At 41.7% G+C, this 26,717-nt stretch overlaps 1 protein-coding gene across 1 annotated transcript in view; it reads left to right on the top strand.

Annotated features, from left to right (window-relative positions):
- ITGA9 (integrin subunit alpha 9) overlaps window positions 1-26,717 on the top strand; it is a 218,275-nt gene that overhangs the window by 7,008 nt on the left and 184,550 nt on the right. The window contains exons 2-10 of the mRNA XM_085226640.1: window positions 770-897; window positions 1,718-1,824; window positions 7,158-7,281; window positions 14,226-14,293; window positions 17,326-17,455; window positions 18,380-18,465; window positions 20,925-20,993; window positions 24,220-24,357; window positions 26,410-26,515. Of these exons, the coding sequence (XP_085082766.1) occupies window positions 770-897; window positions 1,718-1,824; window positions 7,158-7,281; window positions 14,226-14,293; window positions 17,326-17,455; window positions 18,380-18,465; window positions 20,925-20,993; window positions 24,220-24,357; window positions 26,410-26,515 (956 nt within the window). The remainder of the gene's footprint in view (window positions 1-769; window positions 898-1,717; window positions 1,825-7,157; window positions 7,282-14,225; window positions 14,294-17,325; window positions 17,456-18,379; window positions 18,466-20,924; window positions 20,994-24,219; window positions 24,358-26,409; window positions 26,516-26,717) is intronic.

The raw sequence follows: 26,717 nt of genomic DNA, 5'->3' as shown, positions 1-26,717 counted from the left end.
CATTTAAAAGAAGGAAAGCTGTTTTTTTGGGTCTGATACTGGGCTGCTAATCTGTGCTGTGTGTAGGCCGTGTACAGAGATTGACTTTGCAGCAGTAGCTCCCATGGCTAAACCAAGAAAGGTGCCTCCATGGTCTGCTGCTGCCTCCCAGGTGACAGGCTGGGCCTGCACGCTCAAGCACTGAAGTCTGACTTTAAGTAATGGCCGATAGCAAGGCAAGGCACTGTGGAAGAAATTTGCTCCTGTGTCTTGTGTTTGTTTTAAAGCTGTAATTACATAAAATCTTCTGCTAATAGAGTGCCTCAACTTTCTAAGCAGTCATTAATCTTTAGCTGGCTGGAAACATTCAGGTTCAGGTTTTTTCCTCTCAGGGCTGTGTATTTTAGGTCTTTTGTTTTTTTAATGCCAATAGAGATGTAGTTAAAACTGAGGAAAAATAGATGGGGCTGCTGTTATTTGTCTTAATACTTTCCTAAGTGCTATCTGGGGTGAGAAAAGGAATTGCTCTACAAGTGTTACAATCCTAATAGAAATTTAATTTATTAAAGTATTCATGGCTTTCATGGCTTCACTAGCAAAAAAAAAAAAAAATAAATGCTTGTACTTTCGGTGTTGTTTTCAGTTTGTGAATCAACGTTACCATTTTACAAAGCTTCTGGAAAAACTGCTTTAGCTGAGGAATCCCTGGCAATGTGAACCTTGATGTTGTTTGTTATTTCTTATTTCTTTCATGCAATTAGTGACTTGTTACTTTGTGTTTGGTTTCCAGGGTCTTGGTTGGAGCTCCCAAGGCAGACTCTAGATACAGCACCTCTATTCAGTCCCCAGGAGCAGTATTTAAGTGTCGAGTCCACACCAATCCTGACAGAAGATGCACAGAGCTGGATATGGGTCGAGGTGGGTAGCAGTGATACTTTGAGGGGAGCACAAAGCACCCCATGTGGCTAACAGTCCTGCCAGCCTTAAAGAGGTCCCAGCTTTCTCTAAGTGAGTCCTACTTGTACACTATTTACGTAGTCAGGATTGACTCTTTTCTCAGACATACTGTCAGAATCAGCCTATTCCCAAAACTCTCATAGAAAACCTTCTGCTGGATTCTGATGGAGAAATTGAAGTCATTAAACGTTTCCATTTTCTTGGTCACGTGATTAACGTTATTTAATTCTCCACCTATAATTAAAACTATGTTAGTATCGTTTTGTAAATCTTTTCATGTTTGAGTTAAATAGGATTTGTTTTTATGAAGCTTGGATAGATTACAGTAGTACTTTAGCTGTTTGACTTGTCCATCTACAACAGTATAAAGCATCTTTAGTGGATTCACACGCATACTGCCAATTGGGACTAAAAATGTAGACCTCATTTAAAAAAAAAAATTCCAGATCTCATTTTCCAGGATATTTTTGCTTTGATTGCATTCTGGAAGCAATTGCACGTGTATTCCACTAACTTCACTTGGATGGTTTATTCAAGTAAAGCTGTGGGCATATTGCAATAGCTGCTGGCTGTTTGGAATAGAGTCTGTCCTCTGCTATGGATGGTGTCTGGTGACATTGGGAGCACCACCCTGAGTAGTGCTTACAAGAAATAGTAATTGGGATGAAAGGGAAAGGAAAAGTACTGACAGGCAGATGTTTGATGGCAACCATTTTTCCGAGAGATTTCTTTCTAGATGCTTATGTCTTCCTGCCTTGCTGCCATTCTTTTCCTCCTGTAGGCAATTCTCGGGGCATGCTCTGTGGAAAGACTTGTAAAGAAGACAGAGACGATGAATGGATGGGCGTGAGCCTGGCTAGACAGCCTAAGGCTGGTGGAAGTGTGCTGGTAGGTCCACTCTTCTCTTTGATCTCATTAAAATCATCGCTGCTGTCTGACTTTAATGCTAAATACGTCAGAATTAATGTGTTTGGTAGTGACTGATGGAGTCCAGCTTTATGGGCAGCAAATTCTGTATTCCCTTCCTTCAAGCAGAAGGAAAATGAGCTCCAGCCAAAAAGTTTTATTTGTAGATGAATGACTTCAAAGCGATCACACCTGACTTGTGTCACTTAAGGGCTTCCTCCCAAATCTGGGGGATTAAATCTTCAAACAGAATAAATAGAACTTTGTCTGTGAGGTATCTGCTGTTTTGCTCTTCTTGTAGGTTGTCTCTGTTTATGTATGCATTCATTTTCCACAAGCATATGCATTACATATCAGAACTCACCATGAAAAATGTAAGATGAGACTTCAGGGAAATATTTTGTCTTTATGTATATGTATTTTCCATTAATGAGGCGGAAGCATTGAAAGTGAAGATGAATTAGTTGTGTGTGGGTGGCCTTGTTCTCTTTGATATGGTTACCACACAAAAGGTCAAGGAGAGCAGATGTGGTCCTTAGGATGTGGAACTTATTTCTGCAAAGCATTTCCTGTACTGGAAAAAAAATCTTAAGAACTGGACAAATATCTTTTTAAAATTTATGGGTATATTATGGTCAACATTTGCCTGTGTTTGCATCTGCTGTTGAGCTCCATCTACCCTGGGAGCTTTTGAAGGAATATTAAGTGAATAAGAAATTTTTTTATGAAATGTTGTGCATAATGTGTGGCTGGCAAATTTCAGACTGATGTCACAGTACCCCTAATAACAATCTAATGCTAAACGCTACTTTTTGAGTTGGAAATTTGCAGCGTGACCCCATCTTTCCAGTGAGGCAGGGAATCGCACTGGTGTGTTGGCACCCATGAGTCTCAAACCTAGCAACAGGAGCTCTTGTACAGCACCTTCTCCACTGACCACCTGCTCAGTCAAGTGGAGAAAGCTGCTTAATGTGAAGGCATTTTATTTAATATGTGATGAGACACTTTAGCACCACGAGTCCTTGCATGGTGACCTCCTATAGGGGAGCAGGTGGGTTTTCTACCTTTCTGTGATAGTGCAGTGGTATTTTATCTGATTGTCTCTGATGCACAGCTTGCTAGTGTTTTAGAGGCTAGCTGGTTCATTACCTTAGTTGAAAGTTTTAACTATGTTCAACTGTAGAAGAAAAAGGGAAAAGCAGAATGGGATAAATAAAATACATTAAACAGCAGAGCACAAAATGAGTGCATTCCAACTAGAAGAGTGTGTAAGCAATGTGTGTTTTCAAGGGATAACCCAATATGTATGCTTGGAAGAAGTCTGCTTGGTGACTGAGGAGTAATGTGTTCTGATCCAGGCAAACCAGCCTCATGCTATGATTCTGTGTTGGAAGTGTTCAAGGTCAGGTTGGATGTGGCTTTGAGCAACCCAATGAAAGGTGTCTCTACCCACAGCAGTGGGGTGTGGAGCTGGATGATCTTTAAAGCACCTTTCCAACACAAATCATTGCGTGGTTCCAAGACACGTAATTCTTGTCATCTTCCAGTCATTGGCCAGAGCTAGACAAATTCTTCTGTCATTTTCAGAAGGTAAGCAAAAGCAGCAGAGGAGAGGGAAGTATATGAAAAAGCCAGGCAATTGCCAGAGCTAGGGCTGGCTGCTCACTCAAAACAGAACTTTTTAAAGTTGAGGAACTATTAGGCTACCTAGCCCCAGTGTCTTCCCAGCAGTAGGAAGTCTGTGTTTTGAAAGGAGAACTTACAGCTCTCTACAACTACCTGACAGGAGGTTGTGGTGAACTGGGGGTCGGTCTCTTTTTCCACGTAACTAGCAATAGGGCTAAGGGGAATGGCTTCAAGTTGTGCCAGGAGAGATTCAAGTTGGATATTAGGAAAAATTCTCCAAAAGAGAGGTCGGGTACTGGAATGGGCTGCCCAGGAAGGTGGTTGAGAATGTACTTTCCCAAAAGATCTTGTAATTGCAATATTTTTGTGTTCAATAGCCCTGGATTCTTTTGTTAGTTTCATAAATATGAGCATTTCTTTTTAAACCCATGTGAACTCTTCGTGCTCTTAATGCCCTATGTTAGAGCATATAGTTCCACAGTGTAACTGTGGGTTGTAGTTGCTCCTTTTGCTTTGAGATTGCCTAGTGGCTTTGCCTTACCAGTTTCACCAAATCAAATACCCCTTCTTCAGATGGAAATAACAACTTCAGTGGAAAGAGGAAGGTTAGGAGTGTGCAAGAGGCTTGGCTAGTGTTAGGTAATGTGGATTATGTCTGAGCCCATCATGTGCCAGGATATTACTGAAACAGAGTTTCAAACTGATAATGAAGACTTAAAAGAGGAAGAACTAAGATTATCTAAAAAAAAATAAAGTTTGTAGTCTAGTGGCTTCCTGTCCTGGGTTATAGTCAGTCAGTATTTGCGTTAATCAAAGTGCTACAATAATACAGCTGAGATTGCTGGCTCTTCCCAAACCGAAATGGCAAAATTCCTTCTTTTGCTTTTGTTGGGAGAGGAGCTGAGGACGGTGCATTATGATTTGGAGATAAGCCAACATGCTTTAATCTTGCTCTTTGGAAATACCTGCCACATCTGTTGTTACTCTGCTTTTTATCATGTGTTGCCGTTTTTCACTTTAAGCAGCTGACTTACTGGCACATTTAGTGATAAGCTTGCAAAGGAAGGGGTGAGGGAGGGGAACCCATCACTGTGCCAAAGCCTTCGTAGTGAAGAGCAAAGCAGAATAGTCTGATAGTGGTACACTTAAAAAGTCCCCTGTCTGGACTCTAACTTCAGGATTCAGCCTCTGAAGAGAAGTCTTGGTCTCACATTACTTTTTCTATGATGCAAAGCCTATGACTGGCATTCAGTCCTCAAGAAAGCAAAAAACATTTGCTGTTCTGAAGTGGTCCGTCTGCTATATCACAGTGATGCAATGTCTGCTAACATTAGAGACCTCTGCATGCTTGGTCCAGCAAGATTTTATTTTGCCTCAGGAATTCGCATCCTTTCTCCTGTGTTCCACATCAAATTTGAGTGACTCATCTCTGTTCCCAAAGCCTTTTCAGACATGTGCAACCAAAGGAGGAAGGCTTTAACTGCTTTTGATAGTGCATCACCTTCACTCAGCAATGCTGAGACATGCAAGGATCATGCATTGTAATCCAAGCAAATAATTTTGTAAAGGCAAGAGAACCAGAAGCAAATGCAGACAAGTTTTGCCATGGCAGGGAGACAAATGTGCTGGTTGCCTGGCTGCACAGAAGTGAATTTTTGGGAGAAGAGGAGATACTGAACTCCAATCCATTGGGAAAATATCAAATTCTGCAACTGTGGTCTTGGGGGAGAGTGGGGAGAGCCGTCAGCAGACTCAGGCTTACCAGTAGTTAATTGCATTATGCTTGAGTATGTGCAAGACTGAGGGTATGGAGAAATTTTCATTATTGAAAACAAAAACGCAGAAAATATCACCAAAAATAAATAAATAAATAAAGCCCACAAACAAAAATCAGACAACTTCCCCCCCCTCAAAAACAAACAAAAAACCCCAAGCTGATTAGGGGATAGCACTCAATTACTAAGACACATCCACAGTCTCACCTTGATTTTTGAGTGTACTTTTGATGTAGTGGCTGCTTTCCTTTATTTTTTTTTTTTTTTCCTTCTCCTTATATTATTCTCTTTCTTGGCCTCTGCACTTCACTCCTGATTGCTCCTGAGCAAAGCCTGCTGCTTGTGATGAAACGCTGCTGCTCACCCTGTCTCTCTGTCATTTGTGCTCCTCTGGGAGAGATTAGTAGGTAAATTTATGCAAGCCTCTGACAGTTTTCAAAAGATAAAATGTCGGGGAATTTACAATATCATCATGCTTTATTTATCTTTCCATAATTAAAAAAAAATATATATATTCTTTATCATTTTTCATTTGAGTTAGTATCTGGAGTTGAGGTTGACTTAACGCCAGCTTTATTGGTATGTGTCTTTATGGTACTGTCTTCAGAAAGAACGTGCCTGTGCGTATTTGTGCTCATGGTACTCATCAGTCATAAGAGAAACTACTTCCTTGTTACTCAGAGAATGAGTGTTACTTCTGCTGCTGTTGAATTTTGAATGAATGGTGCATGGGGGATTAAAGTCATAAGCTGAGTCCCTGAAGCTGATCTGTGCTGGGCTGCTGACACGCATTTGTCTGTCAAGCCAAGTGCACTATAAGCATCCTTTGCGTGATGGGTGGCAATCTGTGGATTATTATTATTATTTTTTTAATTTGTCATAGAATCATAAAATTGTTTCAGCTGAAAAGGACCCCTAAAGGTCTTCAACTCTCCTGCAGTGAACAGGAACACCTACAGCTAGACCAAAGTCCTCAGAGACCTTTCCAGCCTGACCTTGAATTGTTCCAGACACAGGGCATCCACCACACCTGTGGGTAGCCTGTTCCAATGCCCCACTACTCTTATTGTAAAAAAACTTCTTCCTTATATCCAGTCTAAATCTCTCCTTTTTTACTTTGAAACTATTTTCCCCTTATCCTATCACAACGGACCCTGCTAAGGAGTCTGTCCCCTTATTTCCTGTAGCTCTGCTTTAGATATTGAAAGGCTGCTATCGTATCTCCCCGGAGACTTTTTCTCCAAGCTAAACAGCTCCAGCTCTCAGCCTGTCCTTGTAGGGGAGATGTTCCCTTTAAATACTGAGATGTTTCTATGGGCAACATAAACAGCTCTGAGGTGTTGAGGCAGGAAGGTGGTGTAGAATGAGGAGAAGGGAAGAAGATGTCCCATCTGGGAATGATAGGGTAAAATGTGGGGCTTGTGAAGGTGGCTGTTGCAGGCTTCTCTGAGATAGCAAGACTGGTGCAAAGTTTCCAGGAAAAGTTGAAAGCATGCTAAGGAGATGATTTGTAGCAGAGAGCTTGCTTCTGTGCTCATGAGACCAATGCTTAAGTGATACAAATTGATGCATCTACACTAATGTTCTTAGCTTAAACCAGCTGGGGACGTGGCTCACCATGTGCATAAGTTCAAAACCATTGCTGTTTCACATCTCATTTCTTTTGATTCTGATTAATCCTTGTGCATAAGGCAACTTGTGGCTTGTCTGGTAGCGATGCAGTGTTACTTTTTAGGAGCAAGCTAGCCTCTGGGAAAGTGTGAAGCAGCGTGTCTCTGTGTGGCATTTATCCTGAGCACTATGTTCTAGTGAGGCCGGTTTAGCCTTTGTTGATCTTACTCTGCATGCTCTGCCTTGGTCAGAGGGCTCTCCTGCAGCTCTGGGTCAGTAACACGTGTGGTATGATCTGTTTAGGCCTGTGCGCACCGCTGGAAAAACATCTACTATGAGACAGAATACATTCTGCCCCATGGCTTCTGCAACATCATTCCCCCCAACCTGCAGCCCAGTGGGAAGAAGCTCCTGCCCTGCTATGAAGGTAAGGATGGAGGGATGGGAGCAGGGCTTGTCTCTATCTCTGGTCTCTCGTTTTTTAGCTTCTGTGTTTTCTGTTTGTTTCCAAGACCATCCACTTTAGCCCTCACTGCTAAGATTGTTTTTATTTTATTTTATATTTCTCCCTGTAACATACAGTCTTGAGGCTTAGCTGGGGTTTTGCATGGAGGTGGGAGAGCAGCACAGCAACTGAACAAATCCTGAGACTTGCTGTGCATGATTAGAGTCTGCTAGAGGAGCAGAACTGTATTTGGAGGCTATGGTTCTCTTTCCTGTGTATGAATTATCAGTAGATACAGGTCACTCGTGCTTAGCTGTAGCACAGATTAAATTGGGAATACTAATTGGGAATCAATTTGCTTATGGAAATATTTTCAGTTTTTTATTTTGGTTTATCACAGGACTAGAGGGGGGAAAGCTTGCTTAATACTTGATTCATTCACTTCTGTGGCAGCTTAATATAACTGCTGCTGCACTTTGGGTTCTGTAAAGCATTTGGATATTCTAAAGATCTAGATTTAGGAGGGCATGGCAAAAAAAGACTCCAGCACCTTGAACAATGGGCCTGTGTCCCTGTTGTTTTCACTGTAAATCCCAAGTGTCAACATCATAATTTTCCAGTTTTCTGATACATTTGAAATTTTGGTATCGTGTTTCCTTTCCTTAAGACTTCAGAAGACAGCATCACCTCAGCCAAAAGCAATTAACTAAAGCAGGGGCGTAGGAATGCTGTTAGAAAGAAGATAAGAGATCTCCTAAGGTTTCTCAGCTCCCAAAGTGGCAGTGGGGAAAAGACTATCTTGAGGTTTTTCTTTTCTGTCCTGGGCATCATTCTTTAGGATGTCTTTAGGAGCCTGTGTAAGCACAGGGTCTGGAGGCCGACGTACAGCATGGTTTGTTATGGGCAAAACCTCTGATTTTATTTATTTGTTTTCACTGCAAACCAGTGAGATTTTTGTCTTGAATGCATATGTCTGCTTGGAAGCAGCACGCAGTTGTATATTACAAGTTTACCAGCCCAGAAATTATTCATTATTTGGAATGTGAGAGGTTTTGAGTCTCTTGAACCAGCCACTCCAGCTGGTTCTGTGACAGAGTACAAGTGAACTGTGTAAGCCTTCCTGTTGTGAGTGCTGTCCCATTGTATTTGCTCTTTCTTCTTCATTCCTGTCAGCAAAACTGAGCTTGTGCTTCACGGTGAGGCAATGTGGTTCACATAGTCCAGTGTGAGCTGTGGTGATCAACACGCACGCATGGAGACGCTGCCAGGGTTTCCTCCGGGCCTTTGTCATCACTCTGTTTGCTTTAAAAACTGCTTGTCTGAAGCTGTTGCAGGGAGGTGGTTTCTGGAGGAGACGAACTGCTTGTGTTTTTCTGTGCGTCATGTCTTGAGAGTAAAGCGGCTGCTAATCTGACAGGATATTTGCCAGGAATTGCTAGAAAATAGAAGTGTGTGGGCCTAGTGTATGCAAAGCAGCCAGTGGAAAATTGGCAGGGCTGGTGCAGTACAATGTTGGCTTAGCTTCAGTTCATGCTAGAATGAAAATCGGAGTTTTGGGACTGATTTATCCTTCTTCCCCCCCATCTGCCATTGTCAGACGTGAAATTGCAAAGTGTTACAAGGGATGGCTGTGCTTGTTTGCTCCTGGAACTTTTAGGTTTCAACGAAACAAGCCTGATCCCCAGTGTGGGTGATAGCCATGTTACAGCACACAGATGAGTTCGTTGTTTGAGATCAGCCACGATCCACTCATCTTGCAGCAATCCTTTGCTTTCTGGAATGAGAAAAAACTCACCTCCTCTGAGAGAAACAGTCTGAGGGGGAGAAGCTGGGGGGTTTCATAGGAACAATAAATGCAGTGCATAATGCTTCCAACGGGCCCCTAAAGCTGAAGCCTGTAACTGGTGCATCTAAGGTGATAAACCTGGTGAGAGGATAACATGGCTGTCTGATCCACAACTAGAGCTGGCTCTTGCCAACTGGCAAAGCGTGCAGGCCAGCTGAGTGCACATCAGTTGCCATACATTTGTGTGTGCACACCTCAAGAAGGATTATTAGCTTGTGTAACAGAAGTCTTGTGCCAGAAGGGGAGAGGAATCTGACCGCTGTACAGGCATCCTTAATGCGTGCAGTATGTTTTCCTTCCATGTAAAACAGGCTGTATAACTAAAGACGAAGAGGAAATGGAAGTTTCCTGACTGGATGGTAATGGTGCAACAATGCGATGGTCTCAATCCATCTTATTCTTGTCCAGTTTCCCTGAAGTGGCTGACAGAAGTCTGGAAGCAATTGATTGCTAATGAGAACAGCAGCAGGCCTAATAGTTAAATGGAGTCTTTCTGAGTAGGAGCTAATCTGGTTTATATGAGCTGGATGTCCTTTGAGGTATAGCTGGGGTACGGAGCCATGGTCTTCCAAGCACAGCTTTCACTTGTTTACTTTTTTCTGTAGCTGTGTCTTCATTGTCCTGATGCATTCATTTTACAATGAAGAAGTGTGGCTGCTTCCAGGGTGAAAGGTAGCCCAGCTGTATGGAGAGAGCTGGGGTGGTTTTCAAGTCCTGTGGTAGGAGCTGGTGATGGATGCTCGGAAAGCTGGTAGGCATGTGGTTAGTAAATAAGGGGAACAGCACATCCTTACGTGCCTGCCCTCCAAAGGGATGAGCAAGTTTGCCAGACCACACTTGGTTTTCTGGGAGGCATCAAAACATCCCTGTGGTGTGGTGCAAACCCAATACCACAATGCTAGGTCAAAAAAATTACTGCTTTTTCTTCCCGCTGTAATGAAACACAGAAAGATGGGGGAAAAAGAGGCTCTCAGTGCAAATGACAGTGTATTTCAATTGCCCATTTTAATTCTATCTGAGAAGATGGTAGATGAAGGATGTTATTGCACAGTGAAGCTCGTGCTGTGTTATGGTACTGAAGTTTGCTTATAGACTTGGATTTGCTCAGAGAAGAGGCATTTGTCTTTGTAGTCATCACACATCATCCTTCTCATCCTTCTTGTGGATTATTTTGTCCAAATACTTAGTCAGCCTTACTGATTTCATAAACTAAAATCATTCTGACTATAAAACATTACCCTCCCTTTTTTTTTTTTTTCTTCCCTTTTTTAAGCAGTTATTCAAAATCACAGAAGCAACCACATCTCTCAGGCTCAGCCTCATCTTAACTGTTTTGCTATCAACCATTGCCACAGCAGCTAATGTAGTGGCTTGTGGTCTGCATAATCAGGGGTGTACAGTGGTCTGTGGGCAGATGTGAGAACAATAAAGTAGCATAAAGACAAAAGTTTTGTTCATGGCAGCAGTTGTTATTGCTTGCAGCTATATGGAAACTACCGAGTTCACTGCATGCAATATTTAAACCTCATGCAAATGCTGCTATTCAGGTGTGCAAAGGCTGTGTGCTGATGCATATTTGCACAGTTTCCTGCTGGCTGGTGGCTTTAATGAATGAATGATGATGTGAGTGACAAGTATCACAGCTGTGACACCACTGAGGTGAAAGAGAGGTAGAAGCAGTCTTGTTTTTTATGCTCTTTGGGCTCATCTGGTGACTGGGAGGGGCAGGCTGGCTCTGTGAGGGCATTGAAGTCTGAGGGGCTGATATATGACCAGCCAGGACATGAGGAGCTGCTCTGGACTGTGGCCCTGACTGCATGAGTGAGAAGGAGAACTGCTTGTGGGGATATCCAGATACTGTTAACAGTGAGGTAGGATGAAGAGAGGAGTGGGTTTTCTGCTGGAAGGATTTTGCCAGAGTCCAAGAGCATGGTGTCTGACCAGACTGGGCTACTATCCCCCATATGAAGGACTGCCTTTGTTGGCATCCTCTTGAAACATGATTTTGGTCTGCACTCTACTTCAGTGGAGTTTCAAATGCTCAAATAGCCTTAGTATCTGATGTGTTTGGGGCCCTGTGCTTCAGATATCCCTTGCAAACTGTCATTAAGTTCTGTAAGACCAAGTGCTGGGTCCTGCTCTTTGGCTGGGGTTATATCCAGATTCAGCATTTACTTGAAATGCTGCAGTCTCTGTCTGCTATCTGCTATTACAACCACAGTATAACTAGTTGTTATATATATATATAAGTGACATCTATGGCCGTTAGTTTGAGCAGCTAGAATTGGCAACGTAAATGACTTAAAAACAGAACACTACAGATAGCCCTGAAAACCGTGGAGAAAGCCATGCTGTCTGTTAAGTGTGAGCTTCTGTGGACAACTATTTAAACCATCAAATCTTTCCCATTTGTAATGTGTTATTACAGCCAGTCACCATTCAGTTCATTTGAAAGTGATTTTTTTTTTTTTCAGTGCCTGACAATGAAAACAAGAATGTGTGTTTCTATTCATTTTTTTCTAACATGTATGTTGCTGATGAAAATCAGCTGTGTTGTGTTCTCTGATGTGAGGGTGTTGGGTTTTCAAGTTACTCCTAGATCTGAATTTGGTTTCTTTTGTAAAGTAGGAAAAATTGTGCTATTATAAAACGATACTAATACGTTCAGTAAACTTTTTGACACGATAAGAGTAGTAGTTTAATTTGTGTGTTATTTTATGAGGAGGAAAACAGTTTATCTCAAGAAATGATGTGATCTCACACGTTTGTTGCACACAGCTGGATAAAATTCTGGGCTCATCCGCCAACCTTGAATAGCTGTGTTGTATGGCTGAAGCTGCTACCGTTTCTTCTGTTGTCTCCTGTAGTTTTACATCCTCTTGATTTGTATTTGCAGCTAAATTCAAGGGACCCTTGTGTGAGCTGGGCCACTTACCACAAGTGTTTGCAGAGAAAGCCTTCTGTTGGCTTGAGTTACATGGAGTTATGGTTTGGAGGACGTTCAGGGCTTGCATATGGCCAAATTCCAGTCTCTGAGGGAGTTGCAGTTGTGTTTGAGGCTTTTGTTTGTGCTGTGGAGGCTGTGATGTAAAGCACAACCTGGGCACTGTGTAATCAAAGCTTGGTCAAATAGCTGAGGAAGGATGGACTGGGAAGAAGTGTTGCAAAGCCTGTTTGTAAAAGAAGGAGAAATATGAAAAAATTGAAAAAATCCCAAGAAAGAAGTTTTATTTCTTTGATCCTGTGTTGAGCCAGCCATTCTGTGCAATTATTTGCTTGATATAATCTATGGCAATTTCCCCCTTTTGTTTTAAAGCAAATTTGATTGATTAACTGATTGAAGGAGATGCATAAAGAAGCTGTGAGCCAAGCCTGATACTGTTTTTATAGAGAAATGCACCACTTTCAGCCCGTCAGTCAGTCAGTGTGGCTCAGCTGCAGTGCTGGTTGAGGCCTAGAGCTCTGCACTGGGTGCACCTCTTGCCAAGGTTCACAGTCAGGGGGATCCAGAAGTAGGGTTGAGCTTGGGTTACCAACAGCTGGGACATACCACAGCTTCAGTGTGAATTCAGGAAGAAGCAGGATCTGTTTTGTACCTCAGCGTGTCAGGTAGAAGAAAAAGTGCCTGATTTGGGCAAATACAGGGCTTGCTTGCTGCAGTGCATCCCATGTGAGGCTGGAAACTCAGCTATGGGGAAAGCATCACCTTCAGAATAATCAGCAACTATTTCTCAGCAAATGCAAAATGGAGAAACCTCATACCCTCATCAGTCTTAATTTTAAGTATTTTCGTGTCTACAAACAAGTATTTTACAAGTTGGACTTGTGCCTGACTAAGTAAGAAACTATATGTGAGCAGCCAGCAGTCATGAGCCTTGGTGCTGTCTGAACAGCCAAGAGAAAGTAGGGTGAATTCATTTTCTGGTGCTCTGTGGTGCACATTTCTGCTGGGAAAGGTGTGTGTTTGCGGACACAGCTGCTCTGGCAGTCCTTGTATCTGCCTGGGGCAGCTGTGGTGGGCATTGGGGTCTGCCATGCACTGTCCTGCTGTGCTTCCCCAAGTGCCTGTGCAACTTCTGCAGATCCCTGAGGATCTGAACTTCCTCAGGATTGCAGGAAGGGAATTTTGTTAATTTTTCTTCGTTTGTTTTTATAAAAATTAAATACAGGTATTGATTAAATGCAGTAAGTAGCAACTCTTTCTCTCTCTCTTTCATATACATAATGTATAGTTATATATCTAGTAATGTATTTATATATTACAAAACATACAGTGCAGTATAATATATACTTTTTATTTATATCAGTATATGTATCTTCTTAAGATCTTAAGGATATAATGTTTATATATTTATATATAAGAAGATATAATTACCTGTTACAGGTTATGTATATGCATATATATATATGTGTGTGTGTGTATATATATATATATATATATATGTATGTAGACTAAAGAAGCAGTGAGAAGGCAGCAGTTTATAACTAATTCATTTTTGAACTTGTTCCAAAGAGATCATTTGCTCACTGATTCCATGCTTTTTTTTTTTTTTTATGACTTAGGAATGAGTTAATAATGCTTGACAACATTGTAAGGGGAAAAAAAATTTCCAGGCTACAGAGGGAATGCTTAGAGCCTGAATTACTCTTTCTCCTGGAGCTTTTTTTTATCCTTTGGAACATACTGTAACATGCAAGAAGTGGCAATACACTGAAACTGTGCACTCATTATGGTAAATATTTGAATGCAGTGCTCAGGAAAAAAAAAAAAAACAACCTGCCAGGTGGAACATGATTTCTTCCCCTCCAAGCCTTGATCTTAGTGTATTTTTTTTTTTTTAAGAGAAGTGTGAGTTTTTGTAGATGTTTTTGTTGTTGTCTCCCTTACTCCAGTGTCCCAAAGCATCTCTCCACCAGTGATACTTGTGTAGTACCCCATCCCACCCTTAGCAGCATCCAGGCTGCGTGTAGGTTGGTGCAGAAACTCAGGTGGGATGTGCCCACTGTGCAGAGGTGGGGTAGCATCCTTGTTGCCTGCGTGACCACAGACTGACAACAGTTCTTTCCTTCTTTTGCCCAGAGTATAAGAAGAAGTACGGGGAGGAGCATGGCTCATGCCAGGCGGGGATCGCAGGCTTCTTCACCGAGGTGAGCAGAAGTACTGAGAGGTGGGAATTAGGTTTGTGAGTGGGCTCTCCTGACGTGTGCGCCAGGGAAGGGAGCCTTCAAATGCAGCCATCATTCAAGCCTAATTGCAGTAACACAGGAAACACTCTCCTGCCTCCATGCTGTCTGTCTGTCTGCCTGTCCATCCAGTGCTTCATAATGTAAGTGAAATTGTCTTGACAGGTCGGTGAACAAGCATGAATGAATAAACTCTGAAAGTTAACCTCGGGGAATATTTTTGCTATGTCCATTTCAAAGCCTACACCAAAATATTTCTGTATAATAATGCTAACTATTTTCTTTCATTGGTGACCTAAAACAATTTTCCCTGGAAGGGTTTGTTTGAACATGCGTACATGTGGCTGTATGTTCATCTGTGGGTAACAGAGCACTGGAGCAAGCTGCCCAGAGAGGTTGTGGGGTCTCTTTCTCTGGAGACATTCAAAGCCTGCCTGATGCATTCCTGTGTGACTAATCTTGGTGCTCCTGCTCTGGCAGGGGGATTGGACAAGATGGTCTTTCAAAGTTTCTTCCAATCCCTGACATTCTGTGATTCTGTGATCATTTATGAATACATAAATGTACACACATACACATAGACGTAGGGTAGGAAACACTTTTTTTTTCCAGTTATGCTTCAGTTCTTCATTTAAAAAAAACGTGGCTTAAAAAAAAAAAAAGCATCCAGAGCTGTTACAAATACTGGATTGTATTCTTTGCCAGACAGCAGTCTTATCAACCATGTTTTAGTTAAGGCAAAGATGAATTGATTCCCTTATGTGTGTGTTGAAATTTTTTGAAATGTTTCAAGGTTTAAAAAACAAAAACAGCAAACACACAACTATTGTACATCAGGGTCCTTGTTGCTGTCCTGTCCAGTATACATTCACTCCTAACTAAGCATGTGCTGGGCTACAGAGTTGTTGTCCAAGTTGATACAGCCAGACTAACAGTGTCTTCACTGCTCTGGCAGGAGCTGATGTCCAAGTAAACCAGAATGGCAGGTGCTGGTGCTGCGGTGGCTCTGCCTGATAACTTGATGCTCAACAGCAGCAGCTGTTTCCTGGCTTTTCTGTTCTCTCTAGCTTGCTGCTGTTCCCAAGCTTTAAACCCTTCTTTACTCCCTAGTTCAAAAGATAGCTTTGAACTTTCATTGCCTGGGGCCTTGTGATGGCTCCAGTGCTTCCAGACCGAGCAGGAAATGCAGATAAATCGCTTTTTGGGTCAAAGAAGCAGGCTGCTACCATATTTTCAGTGCTGCTGGTGTGTGTTGTTCCTGATGGTCAGTGATCCCTTGACCTCAAGGACACGGCTGCTCCCAAGGAAAAAAGCTGTGGCTGAGCATATCTCGCACTTTGGCTGAGGATGTGGTCCTGTCCCTTAGGTTTATTAGGAAATTCTCTTGTTTAACATCCCTGAAACAGCAGCCAGTCAGTCCAGAATCTGGGGCATGGAATTGATTTGCCACAAGTCCACCCGTGGTTTGTGTTGAAGGGAACAGTCGAGCACAGCAGCTGTCTTCAGTCTTCTCTGAGGCTGGAGAACTTTCTTAAGCTTAGTGCTCTTCAGGCTTCGCTAAATCCTTTGTTGTGGGTCTTTAAAGCCACATCTGCTGCTCTCCAGGGGTGGACATTTGCTGTGAGGTTGCTGGATGCTTTGGTACATGAACACCCTGCATTTTCATCTCCTCCCTTCATTTGTTTTCTAAATAAAATTATTTGGTAGTCAATAGTGTCTGGTTTTTCAGACTGAAGATATAATTCACAAAACAAAGAATAGTTGCCCTGCCCCTATAAGCAACAGGATCCCCCTTTGACTATAGCACAGTAAGTAAATAAATAAACAAATCTCATGTCTTAATTTTGTCACACACTGATGTTTCATGTTATTGCTTCGTTCTAGAAAAGGGGGGGAGGGGAAGTCTACCATTTTGCCAGCAGCAAGTGAGATGGTGATCTTCTGTAACTAAAATCCAGTTCAAGAAAATATCCATTCAATTTTTGCTTTCAAATTGTTGTGACAAAAATAGCCAAGAAATTCCTGGACTTGAGTTCGCATGCCTATCTAGGTTTCCATGTGTGAAAAACAGAACAAGAAGCTTTTCTCACCCATTTGTAACTGGGAAAAGAAAAAGATAAACTTTTCCTTCTCTTTACCGGCCTCTTCTAATAACCAGAAAAACGTTTTTACTCTTTATAACCTGTGTCTTGCCAAGGTGTATCTATGTTGTTTTCCAAGTGTTTGGGGAAAACTTTTTTTTTTTTTTTTTTAACCTAATATTAGTGTTATATATACTCTCCTTCAGTGGGAAAGAGCTCTGAGGGTTGAGTGCTCAGGAGCTAGAAAAGTTCAGTTTGGATGAACTTGAACAGGAAGGCATTGAACTGGAAGCACTGTTTTCAACCAGTTAATTTCCTTTAGAGATGTCTGCTGCTTATAGTGGGCTGATTAACAAGCCCTGCTCCTTCTCTTCCTGGACCAATGCAGCCAAAACATCAAGTGTTGCATTCTTTGTCACTCGGCCAGCAATTTCATGGTGTGGGGTTCAACTTGAAGCTCACCTTATTTTGCTTTCCTCACCTTCTCTGTCAATGCTACTGTTTAAATATCTGCAGTGTCATCACTGCACCTTCTCTAGCCTTGCTTAAGACTTTGGGTCTTCTGGAGGGGAGCTGGGAATGTCAGCAGATGGATAAGTGGTTTTGTGTTAGCAGGGGCAAGTCTGATGGTTTGTAATTGCCTTTTATTGAAGTTGCAATGCAACCGAGCAAAAGTAAGCCAAAGAAAAGGAGTCTTAATGTTTCCAGAACATGTGCAGTGATCTCTATTTTTGAAAATAAAGATATATGTGCTTGCGGAATGCAGGTTCTTATAAATAAGCTTATAATTAGTGTTTTATTTAATATCTTGTACCCTTTCCCATTAGTGCATAAAGCAGAAATTCTTGTTCAATTTTGATTACTGCTTATTTTTTCCCTCATTCTTTTTCTATCCTGCTGTTTTTCCTACTGCAGGAGCTGGTCATCATGGGAGCACCAGGATCTTATTACTGGACAGGAACAGTCAAAGTACTGAATCTCACTGACAACACATATTACAAGCTGAACGATGATGCTGTGATAGCCAGGCGTTACACATACCTCGGTAAGCAGCTCTCTGTGCTTGCTGTGAGAGTGGATTAGCTGAGCAACACAGTTCAGAGCCTATCAAAAAAAAAAAGTACCACTTGGAAGATGCTGCTTGGAGATAACTAAATGGGGAGCGTGTGTACACGTACATAGGTTTTGTCACTGATAGACATGAATTATCATGTTTACAATGCAGACAAGAGCCTCATAATTTACAGAAGAAGATCAAGTCAAATGCAAGAAAGCCTTAGAAGGAAAGCACTTCACTCTTCTTTGGCTATTATATATCATTTTAATGTAACAGATTAGATAAAATCTCTGTTCTCCTGTCAGATACGCTCTTTGATCTATTCTCCCTTTTTTACTCTTACATAAACAGAAATCTTCTCAAGCCATTAACTTTTCTGACCTTTTTGTCTACTGGCCTCTGCTCTCCTCTCCACCAAAAAAGCATGTATGTAATTTTCCTGACTTTTTCTGAGCAGTCATTTTAACTAAAGGAGGAGACTTCTGTCTGGCTGATGAAGGACTGTGATGCTTCCCTGCAGTGATGTGCTCCCCTTGTTCCCTTTCCTCTGTCTACATGCTCCTGGTTCTTTTCCTTTTGAGATTCACAGTTTTCAAACTGTTCTCTGCAACTGCTTTGCATGCGCTTCTGCCATGTTTTTTGCTGACAGTACCTACATCTTTTTTTCTGTTGACTTTTGTCACAGTACCAGAGGCTGTACTGCCATTTCCTGTTGCCTTGTGCTCTGGAACTGAATATTGGTGTATTCTACACAAAATGTTTTTGTAATGCTGTGAGATACAGTTCAAGTGTAGCAATGAATCCTGTTGAGGACATTCGAGATTACTCAGCTGTTTCTCAGTCTTTTTCCTTTTGCTCTTTTTTTTTTCTCTTTTTTTGTTATTTATCTTTATCCTCTCCTCTCCCACTCAGGATATGCGGTGACAGCAGGCCATTTCTCTCAGCCAACTACCACGGATGTTGTGGGAGGAGCTCCCCAGGATGGAGGCATCGGAAAGGTGTGGCTTTTTGTCCCAATAATAATGTGGTCGGATTTAACTGGGCAAACAGAGTGGTATTGGCACAGTTCCCACGTGTCAGAGAAGCCAGGAGATTTTTGCCTACAGAGTAGTTTTGGAACACTGTTCGAGGAAGAGGTGAGGTAGTTTGATGGTCAGCAAATTTTCTCCACCTGTGTCCTCTGATGCTTAACATCCCTCCTCCCTCCCTTTCTCTCCCACTCAATCCTTTAAATAGTTATGTTAATGAGATGCTGGCAGCATTTCTTTCACACCACTTGTGTTTAGGATTTCTAATGCATAGACATCACTTAAACCTTGCTCAGAAATGAGAACTTGGAAGAGTCTTTGTCCTCTTCTTGCTTTCTTCATATGTTTGATAGTGCTGTGCATTCTGATTGGTTCCATATTTTCTTCAGGATAGCACCTATGATAGCATTAAATGCCATTCACTAGCCTTTTTGATGTCTCTTTAGCAGGTTAGTGTATTGGTTTCTGCCAGCTGTATTCAGAAATCTTGGTGACAGGCTCTTGCAAAACAAAAAATAAAAAGGTTTTCCTGTAGGTATACATATGTACAATCTCAAAGCATGTGAGTGGTCAGGAGGTGTTGTGCCTGCAATTCCTGTGGCTGCTGTAGGGAGCAGGGTGAGGCTGTGCTGTGACCCTGCTGACACTTGTGAACCAAAGGTGGAAGAGAAAGAGTAGAGAAAGGGAGGGAGGGATGCAAAGGGTCAGCTTTCCCCACTCTTTCTTTGAAGTCCTTTGGGGGCTTACTGCCACCATGTGTTTCAGCAGAGATGTCCTGTCTTTCCATCTTCTTCCCTCCTGTTCCATAGGGGCATCAACAGTAGCTGAGCTGTAACAATAAGGAGTGGGAGGTGTCCATTAACAGGAACACTATCCCTAAGCTTAGACAGACTGTTTTTGGCAGTAGCAGCGTCCTGAGAGTAGCAGAAAAAACAGGGAAAATGAAATAAAGTAGAGGATGAATTTGGTACATACATCTTATCTGGTATGCCTAGGACATAGGGGATATAGTAGCAGTTAAGTTACTGTTGAGGAGACGTTCACAGGAAAGCCATGGTTTCCTTATCCTGGGTGTTTTGTTGCAATGGCTCCAGTGCATTTTCCTTCCATCTCAGTGGAGAAACATTTAAATTCTGTACAAAGAAGAGGCTAAAAACCCAGCTGCTAACATGAGATGAGGAAGCAGCGGCTCTGTAGGTTAATGACTGTTGCTCTGGTTGCAGGGGCTTCTGTTACTATCCTTTGCATGGGGTATGGGTAGCAGGAACAAATGATGAGGGCGGCACTAAGAGGTGTTGAATACAGAACATTATACTGAGCAGTCCTGTTGTGCTTTCCACACTCTTTAATGAGCTAATCCTTGCCACTTTTCCGAGAGAAAGTGATTACCATTGTCACACCCTTTCCATTGAGGAGGAAGCCAAGACACTTAGTGGGATAGAGTCATTTCCCAAATGGTACTGGGAGTGTCATTAGTAAAACTGGGTTTGGAGATGTGGCACCTGGCACCATGTACTTGCTGCTGCAAAAATTGGGGAGTTCTTTATATCTAGAGTAACTATCTGCAGTAAATGCATGCTGTGTTCTCAATCGAGAATGGCTTTGAACTCTCTTGTCTCATCACCTACTAATAATTCACCACATATTCAAATATGTCAAGTGCTTGGCTCTGCTGCATGGCCTTGGAAATAGGAAGTCCTCTATCCCAAACACATCCTAAGCACCTGTTGGGAAACGGCCTGTCCACTGCTGGAGGAGTCTCAAATGCTGACTAAGCCAGCCTTTCTGCTAAAGGGAATCCCTTCCTACAAGCTGTGTGTTCTGGGTCTTAATTTTTTTGGTAAAAGATTTAAGATTGGACTTGTATTAATACTTTTATCCCTAAGAGTTCCTGGTTAAGCAGTTTCTTCTACAAAAATGAGCAACAAGTGGAATGTGTTTGAGAATTTTTGGTTTACGTATCCTTTCAGGCAAAGCAGTGCAAATGCACTGAGTGGTCCTGCTGGGATTTTGCAGTGATGTACATGCTGGGGAAGGGAAGGCTTGGCAGGAGAAGGGGAACAGCCTCATGCCTTCTCAACACTTTGCCCTGCTCGTTCCCTAGTAGTCTACAGATGTATCTTGTTTGTGACATGGAGTGTTCCTTTATGGGGTGCTTTTAAATACTCATGTGTGCACATACGTGTGTACTCACAAAAAAGCTGTTCAAGCATCTCTCATGAAAGGTGGCCTCTGATTCCTCAGGAAAGTGGAGAAGTCAATAGTTTGCCTTTTAAAAGAAGAATGAGTAATATGTAGTCTAGAAATTGGATCTTGGTGGTAGCCATGGTTATGATCATGATGCACATACACTGAGAAAGCATCAGTGATGTACTATTATGTGCCTGTATTTTAGTATTGGTTAACCTTTTTCTTCTTTTACTTTTCAGGTTTATATTTTCAGAACAGACAGACGATCAGGCTCTTTAGTAAAAATCTTTCAGGCTTCAGGAAAAAAGGTGAGCTTTTATATTTGTATGCTATCATGTGAGGGTGGAGGAAGGGGAAATAATGGCAGGATCATCTCAGAGCATCACTTTCTATTCACGGCTTCATGAGTTTTCAAGCAAATGCTGTTTCTCCTCATCCTTCCCGAACACGTAAGTCTGTACAGACCAAGTGTATTCCCTTTTTTGTGTAATGGTGGTGACTACAATGTCTGTTCAATGACCATGGGACTGAAATTGAGCGTCTTGCTGAAAATTGTACTTGTTTCTTTAGCCTCACACAAATGTAGCGGCAGCTTTTGCTTTTGCTTTCTCAGGCGTGGCACAGCCCAGAGGGAGAGATTTCCTCTGACTGGATGTTACCAGTGGCTCTGGGTAGCCTGGAACTCGGTTTATTGCACAAAGCCACACACTGTTTTTCTCTGCCCCAGTGAGACATGACAGAGACATGAAAATTATGCTGTTGTGTGGAGGAGCTGTTTCATGACTTCAAAGAGCCATTGATTTTCCCCGTATCTGCCATTAATCTGTCTTGAGTATTGCTATTAGTATTAGTGCTCTCTGCTCTTCCTTAGAAATGTAGTGAATGCTAGTGAGATCCAGCTGCCCTGTGCAGTGTGATGTTTGAGTAGGAAACAGCCTGCACTCTTCCCTGGGGGTTTGCTGGAGATGTGTCACATGGAGAATGAAGCAGAAACTAGTACGTCTAGCTGTAGGTAAAAACAGATAGGTTGGTTTATTTGGGAATAATATACTGAGGACAAGATACCCTTTACCTGGAGTTGTCTGTATTCTCCTGAGATGAGAGGAAAACAGAAGAAAAGGTTGCTGGTGGTGTCTTGCTCTGGAAAGACCTTCTGGAAAGATCTCAAGCATTTGGCTATATCAAGTTAGAAGTATTGGCATGTTTCATTTTATTTTTTTCCCCGCTGAAACACTTTTGCAGTCTTCAAAGGCATGCCTGGAATAGGTAAAAACTGCAATGATATGTGGGTGGATGCTGAAACTTGTGTTTAAGAGTCTCCAAAGTTTGTCTTTCTCTATACTGTAGCAGAATTGCTGGCATCTTGAAAGGAAAAGCTCACCCAGTTCATTGAGGGCATCTCCTGTGCTTGATTGCTTCCTGTTCATTTTTATCCCTTTTAACTTTTAAATGTCCCTAAGGATCTGCTCCTGGAGAACTATTCCTCAGCCAAATAAACAGAGCTATCAGGAAGTTTCTAGGTCTCAGCCAAAACTTTCCTTTTTGAGTTTAATGGTATTATTCTTAACTTATCAAGTATTTACGTCCTTCAAGTACTTCTATGCTGTCATCGCCTTATTTCCCAGTAGCATGTTTGCTACAAATTCTGTAAAATCAAAATGAAAATTGTATTTTAAGAGCAGCCCATCTTAAATCACCTTTTCTGTTTTGTGACTGAGATATAACCAGCCGTGCTTGGTGCTGAGCACTGAACAACGGTTGGAAAAAAGCTCTCACCAAATGCTGCGTCCTTCCCACTGGTGTGAAAGTTCATTGTTCTGGCATTCCTGTTGGACAGACTTTAACAGCGGGCAGTTTCTTCTTTCCCTTTTTTTTTTCTTTTTTTTTTTTCCTGTGGGAGGCTGAAGAGGGAAATCAGATGCAGAGAGGAAGAAAGAAAAGGCAGTGTCTTGTTACAGATGTTAAGTGTACAAACGTCAGGTTCTCACAGCACTGAACTCACCCACATTGCAGACGTACCACATTGCAGTTAAGTAAATAATAGCCTTCCCCTGAAAACTGTCTAAACACATAGTGAAATGCTTTGCGTAAGTTTCACTCCTTACCCATGAGAAATTTGTTTAAAAACCTTAGTGGATTAAAATAAAAATAAACAAAAAATCCACAAGGGAACTTAAACTAGAAAATAGCTGGAATCAAATTAGGTTTGAGGTCTGACCCTAAACCCCTCAAACACAGAAATCTGACTTACAAACTGAAACTCTATCCTTAACTCACCCCATTATATACGTGTAGCAGCTTTTAAATCTCAGACTGTAAGGAGTAGAGTTGCTGCTGCCTATCTCCTGTTGTGCCCAGTAGCTCTGGCTTATGCCTCAAGAACTATCAGATGTGAAGGCTGTGGGGTCAGGGATCCACAGTGATGAACATGAGAATATAGAAGAACTGCATTCTTTTTAATCTAAGTAATTATTTTTGTAACCTCAGTTTTCCCTGGTACGTTAACAGCTCTCAAGTTCAAATATAAAGTGATATCTTTTTAATTTTCCTTCAGAAGTTGCTTTTAATTTAGTGAGTGTTATTTAGCTGATCTCACAGAGTATGCCTTGTGGTACCTTAGCAGAAGTGGATGAAATAAGAGCAGAGTATCATTCTTGCTTTTGGTTTCCATTTTGTGTGCTTTTAAATTCACAGTGTTGGTTCTGGTTGGAGGATTGTTAGCATTTCGTATTCACCTGTATTGAAAGTGATGTAATGAAAGTAATGAATTTCTTAAAACTTAAGCAAATTAGTTTTATCAAGCAAGAATAATTAGAGATAGAAAGTGACTTGTTTTCTCTGAAAATTTTTTAATGACAGTTTATTGACATGTCAACTCACCTTGTCTATATGTGAGAGAGAAGGCTATAAGCAAAACCCACAGCCAGTGCTGCTAATTGAAGGTGACTGATTTAAGCAGAGCAGGGGGAAATATTCCAGAAATGAGTGGTAATTTCAGATGCCTCTTTTCATTGGCTTTTCTCCTTTTTTTTTTCCCTTTTTTTTTCTTTCTTTTTTTTTTTTTTCTTAATTTTTTTTTTTTTCCAGAAGATTTGTTGTGTGGAAAGTTCAGCACTTCAGGAAGTGTAGTACTAGGTGTGAGTGATCACTAGTAGGGTCTTTGTTTAGGAAACTTATTTCACCCTGTTGCTGGTTTTAAGCATTTGACCAGCGAAGCCAGGCTATGGTGTCTCATTTAAATACATGCCAAAGTTTTTTTTTTAAAAAAAAAAAAAAAAAGTGTATTTTCCTGGTAGAGTATGCAAGATGATGCACTGTTACAGTAAAGTGTTAAATTCTTGCCAATTATTCCCTAAGTATCCCCTAGGGTTTCTCTGTAGGAGTATTTGTGAGTGATAAAGCAGCAGGTCATCATTTGAAATTAAAATAAAAAATAAGAAATAAAAAAAAAACAAACAAAAAACACGCCTAAATGATTTCCTCCTGTGTGTGGGCAGATACTGAATGCTTTGTTGTGACTCGGCTTGGTTACAGATGGGCTCTTACTTTGGCTCCTCCTTATGTGCAGTTGATCTGAATTCTGACGGGTTGTCAGACCTGCTGGTCGGAGCACCTATGTTTTCTGAGATCAGAGATGAGGGTCAAGTCACAGTCTATATCAACAGAGGAAACGTGAGTATGTCCAGGAATTACTTGGTAAGGGATCTTAAGGGTGTGGGTCCGGGCAGGGTAAAGCTGATGTCCCCTCCAGCTCCGCATGCTGAAACTCCGTAACATGCAGTCATGGAAAACTCATCTGGTATCATGGTTTCCCAGAGACCAGCCCACATTCATCACAGAGTTGTGAATCTTTCAAGGAGGTCTGGGAAAGTTTCTGGTTTTATGTTGAAACTTTGCGGCACTTGTGGCTGTATGTGATTTCTGTGCCAAAACCAAGTGAAGTCAGCTGCTTTGACTGAGTTTTACTTTGTCTTTTGGGTGGTCATTGGGACCTACAAATGGGAATAAAAATGGCTGGGAATTTAGGATTCCTTACGTGAGGAGGGCAGAGACTGAATTCATGTTATCTTCACACCCATCCCGCCTGTGGTGGGAAGGTCTTATCAGCTGATACTGTTGGATTTCTCGTGTACCAACAGCAGTTTTGGAAATGTCTGAACTTCTGTCACTAAAACAACATCATTATTATGTTCTATTTATAGGAAAACAATGAATGCTTACTTATTGCACAAGTAACATTCAGATCCAAAACCTGCTGTCTCAGAGGGGAAATTGTTACATGCTAAAACTAAATTTACTTGCTTCAACAGAATTTTAACAACTCTAGAGTTTGTGCAAGACACAGCAGTCACTGCAAGTCTATAGAAAACATTTGAGAGACTTGAGAATTGTCTTTGTAGTTTTATTTTGTGCTAGTGCTTCTCCTTTAAATGGGCTTTACTTTTTCAGTTTGATTCCCCAGGTTGTCCAGCCTATATATTACAGTATGGCTGCTAGACCATCCAACAGAATAAGTCCCTAATGCTGAGCCAATTTATACCTCATATTTCTTGCTAACAGTGAGAGCATTCCTGGATTCAGTTTATAAAAGCTAAAAGTTAAATAATAAGGCTCCTTCAATAAGAACTACTTGAAGGAGTAGTGGCTCGCAGGACTGTGGACTTTCTTTTGGGATGTGGTCATTAAAGCTTGCAGTTTCATCCTGCAGGCACCAGTGCTTAAGAGTTCGTTGCAGTGAATCGGAGAACACTGCGTTGTACTACAAGCATGCATAGTGATGCTGGGTATAGCATACTTAGATTTTCCCCTTTCTTACGAGGACTGCAGAGAGATGAATTGCACATATGGGCCCAAATGTCTCTTCTCTTGTGTTTCAATTTCATTATGAGGGATTTTCTTAAAGTCAGCAACTCCCTGCAGCCAAGAAGAAGATTATATTACATTTTCCGGAGGGCAGTTTACCCTCATTCACAAAGGAAGCAAAAACAAAACAAAACAAAAGCCAACAACCCTTGAGGTGGATACGGAGCTGGATTGTGTAACTAAATCTTGTTTTCTTGTGGAAATGTTCCTTTCCCCTTGAGGGAGGACTGCAAAAAACTGAGGCTTATGTATCTGACCAGAAAGTGGGTGGCAAGAAATACCAGATCCATATAAGGCTTCTGATGGCATATGAACACAAAGTTGATTTATTCTGATGTTTTCTGTCTCTTTATTGCATTAAAGCTTTTTCCTTGTTCTTCAATTCAGAAAGCTTTTTGGGGAGTTTGCTTTAATCCTTCCATCCAATACTTGAAAAGTTTTCAAATCCAGTTGCCCAACTGTTCTCTGCCTAAGGAAGAATTCTCTTTAATTCACTGAGGTTTAGCTGAGTAAGCCTGGATGGAGGTTTTTACTCCTCAGATGAAGTCTGCCAGTGGAGCAAAATCTGAGCTGTTACATTTTAGGTGCCTGAAATCTTCATGAACTCAGTTTGTGTGTGACTGCATATAGTCACATCATTTAGATTTATCATCGAGTTAACTTAGCTTTTTGTTTTTATCTTATCATTTGCCTGCTCTCTGTTTTTTGGTTTTATTCTTAACCCTTTCCATTTTTAGCACCCAGCTGAGCTACCCTGAAAGGGAACCCCTTGGCGATGAGGGCGATAGTCATCCCACAGCTCTGCCCTGTTGCTTCCTGTGGCAGGGTTCCCCTGAGCCTGCTTTATTTCCTGTTTGCTAGGGTGTGCTGGATGAGCAGCTCGTCCTGGCTGGTGATGGTGCCTACAACGCACACTTCGGGGAGAGCATTGCTGCCCTTGGTGATATCGATGATGATGGGTTCCCAGGTTGGTGCTTTTTCCCGAGAGATGTCAGTGGGGCTGGTGGTGTTGCTGAACTCCTCCCTGGGCTCATGCTGAGGACAGGGTGCTTGCTCAGGATGTGCCTGCTGAAGTCCTTGGCGTCTGGTTGTATTTGATAACAATAGATGAGAGCGAAGCCGTTGGTGCTGGTGCCTTACTTTTGGCAGCACATATTAAGGGCTGACCT

The sequence above is a fragment of the Meleagris gallopavo genome, chromosome 6 (assembly GCF_905368555.1).
Source record: "Meleagris gallopavo chromosome 6, MGAL_WU_HG_1.1, whole genome shotgun sequence".
NCBI classification, from domain to species: domain Eukaryota; kingdom Metazoa; phylum Chordata; class Aves; order Galliformes; family Phasianidae; genus Meleagris; species Meleagris gallopavo.
The sequence above is the reverse complement of the archived record's forward strand: the minus strand, read 5'-3'. Positions and strand labels throughout refer to the sequence as shown.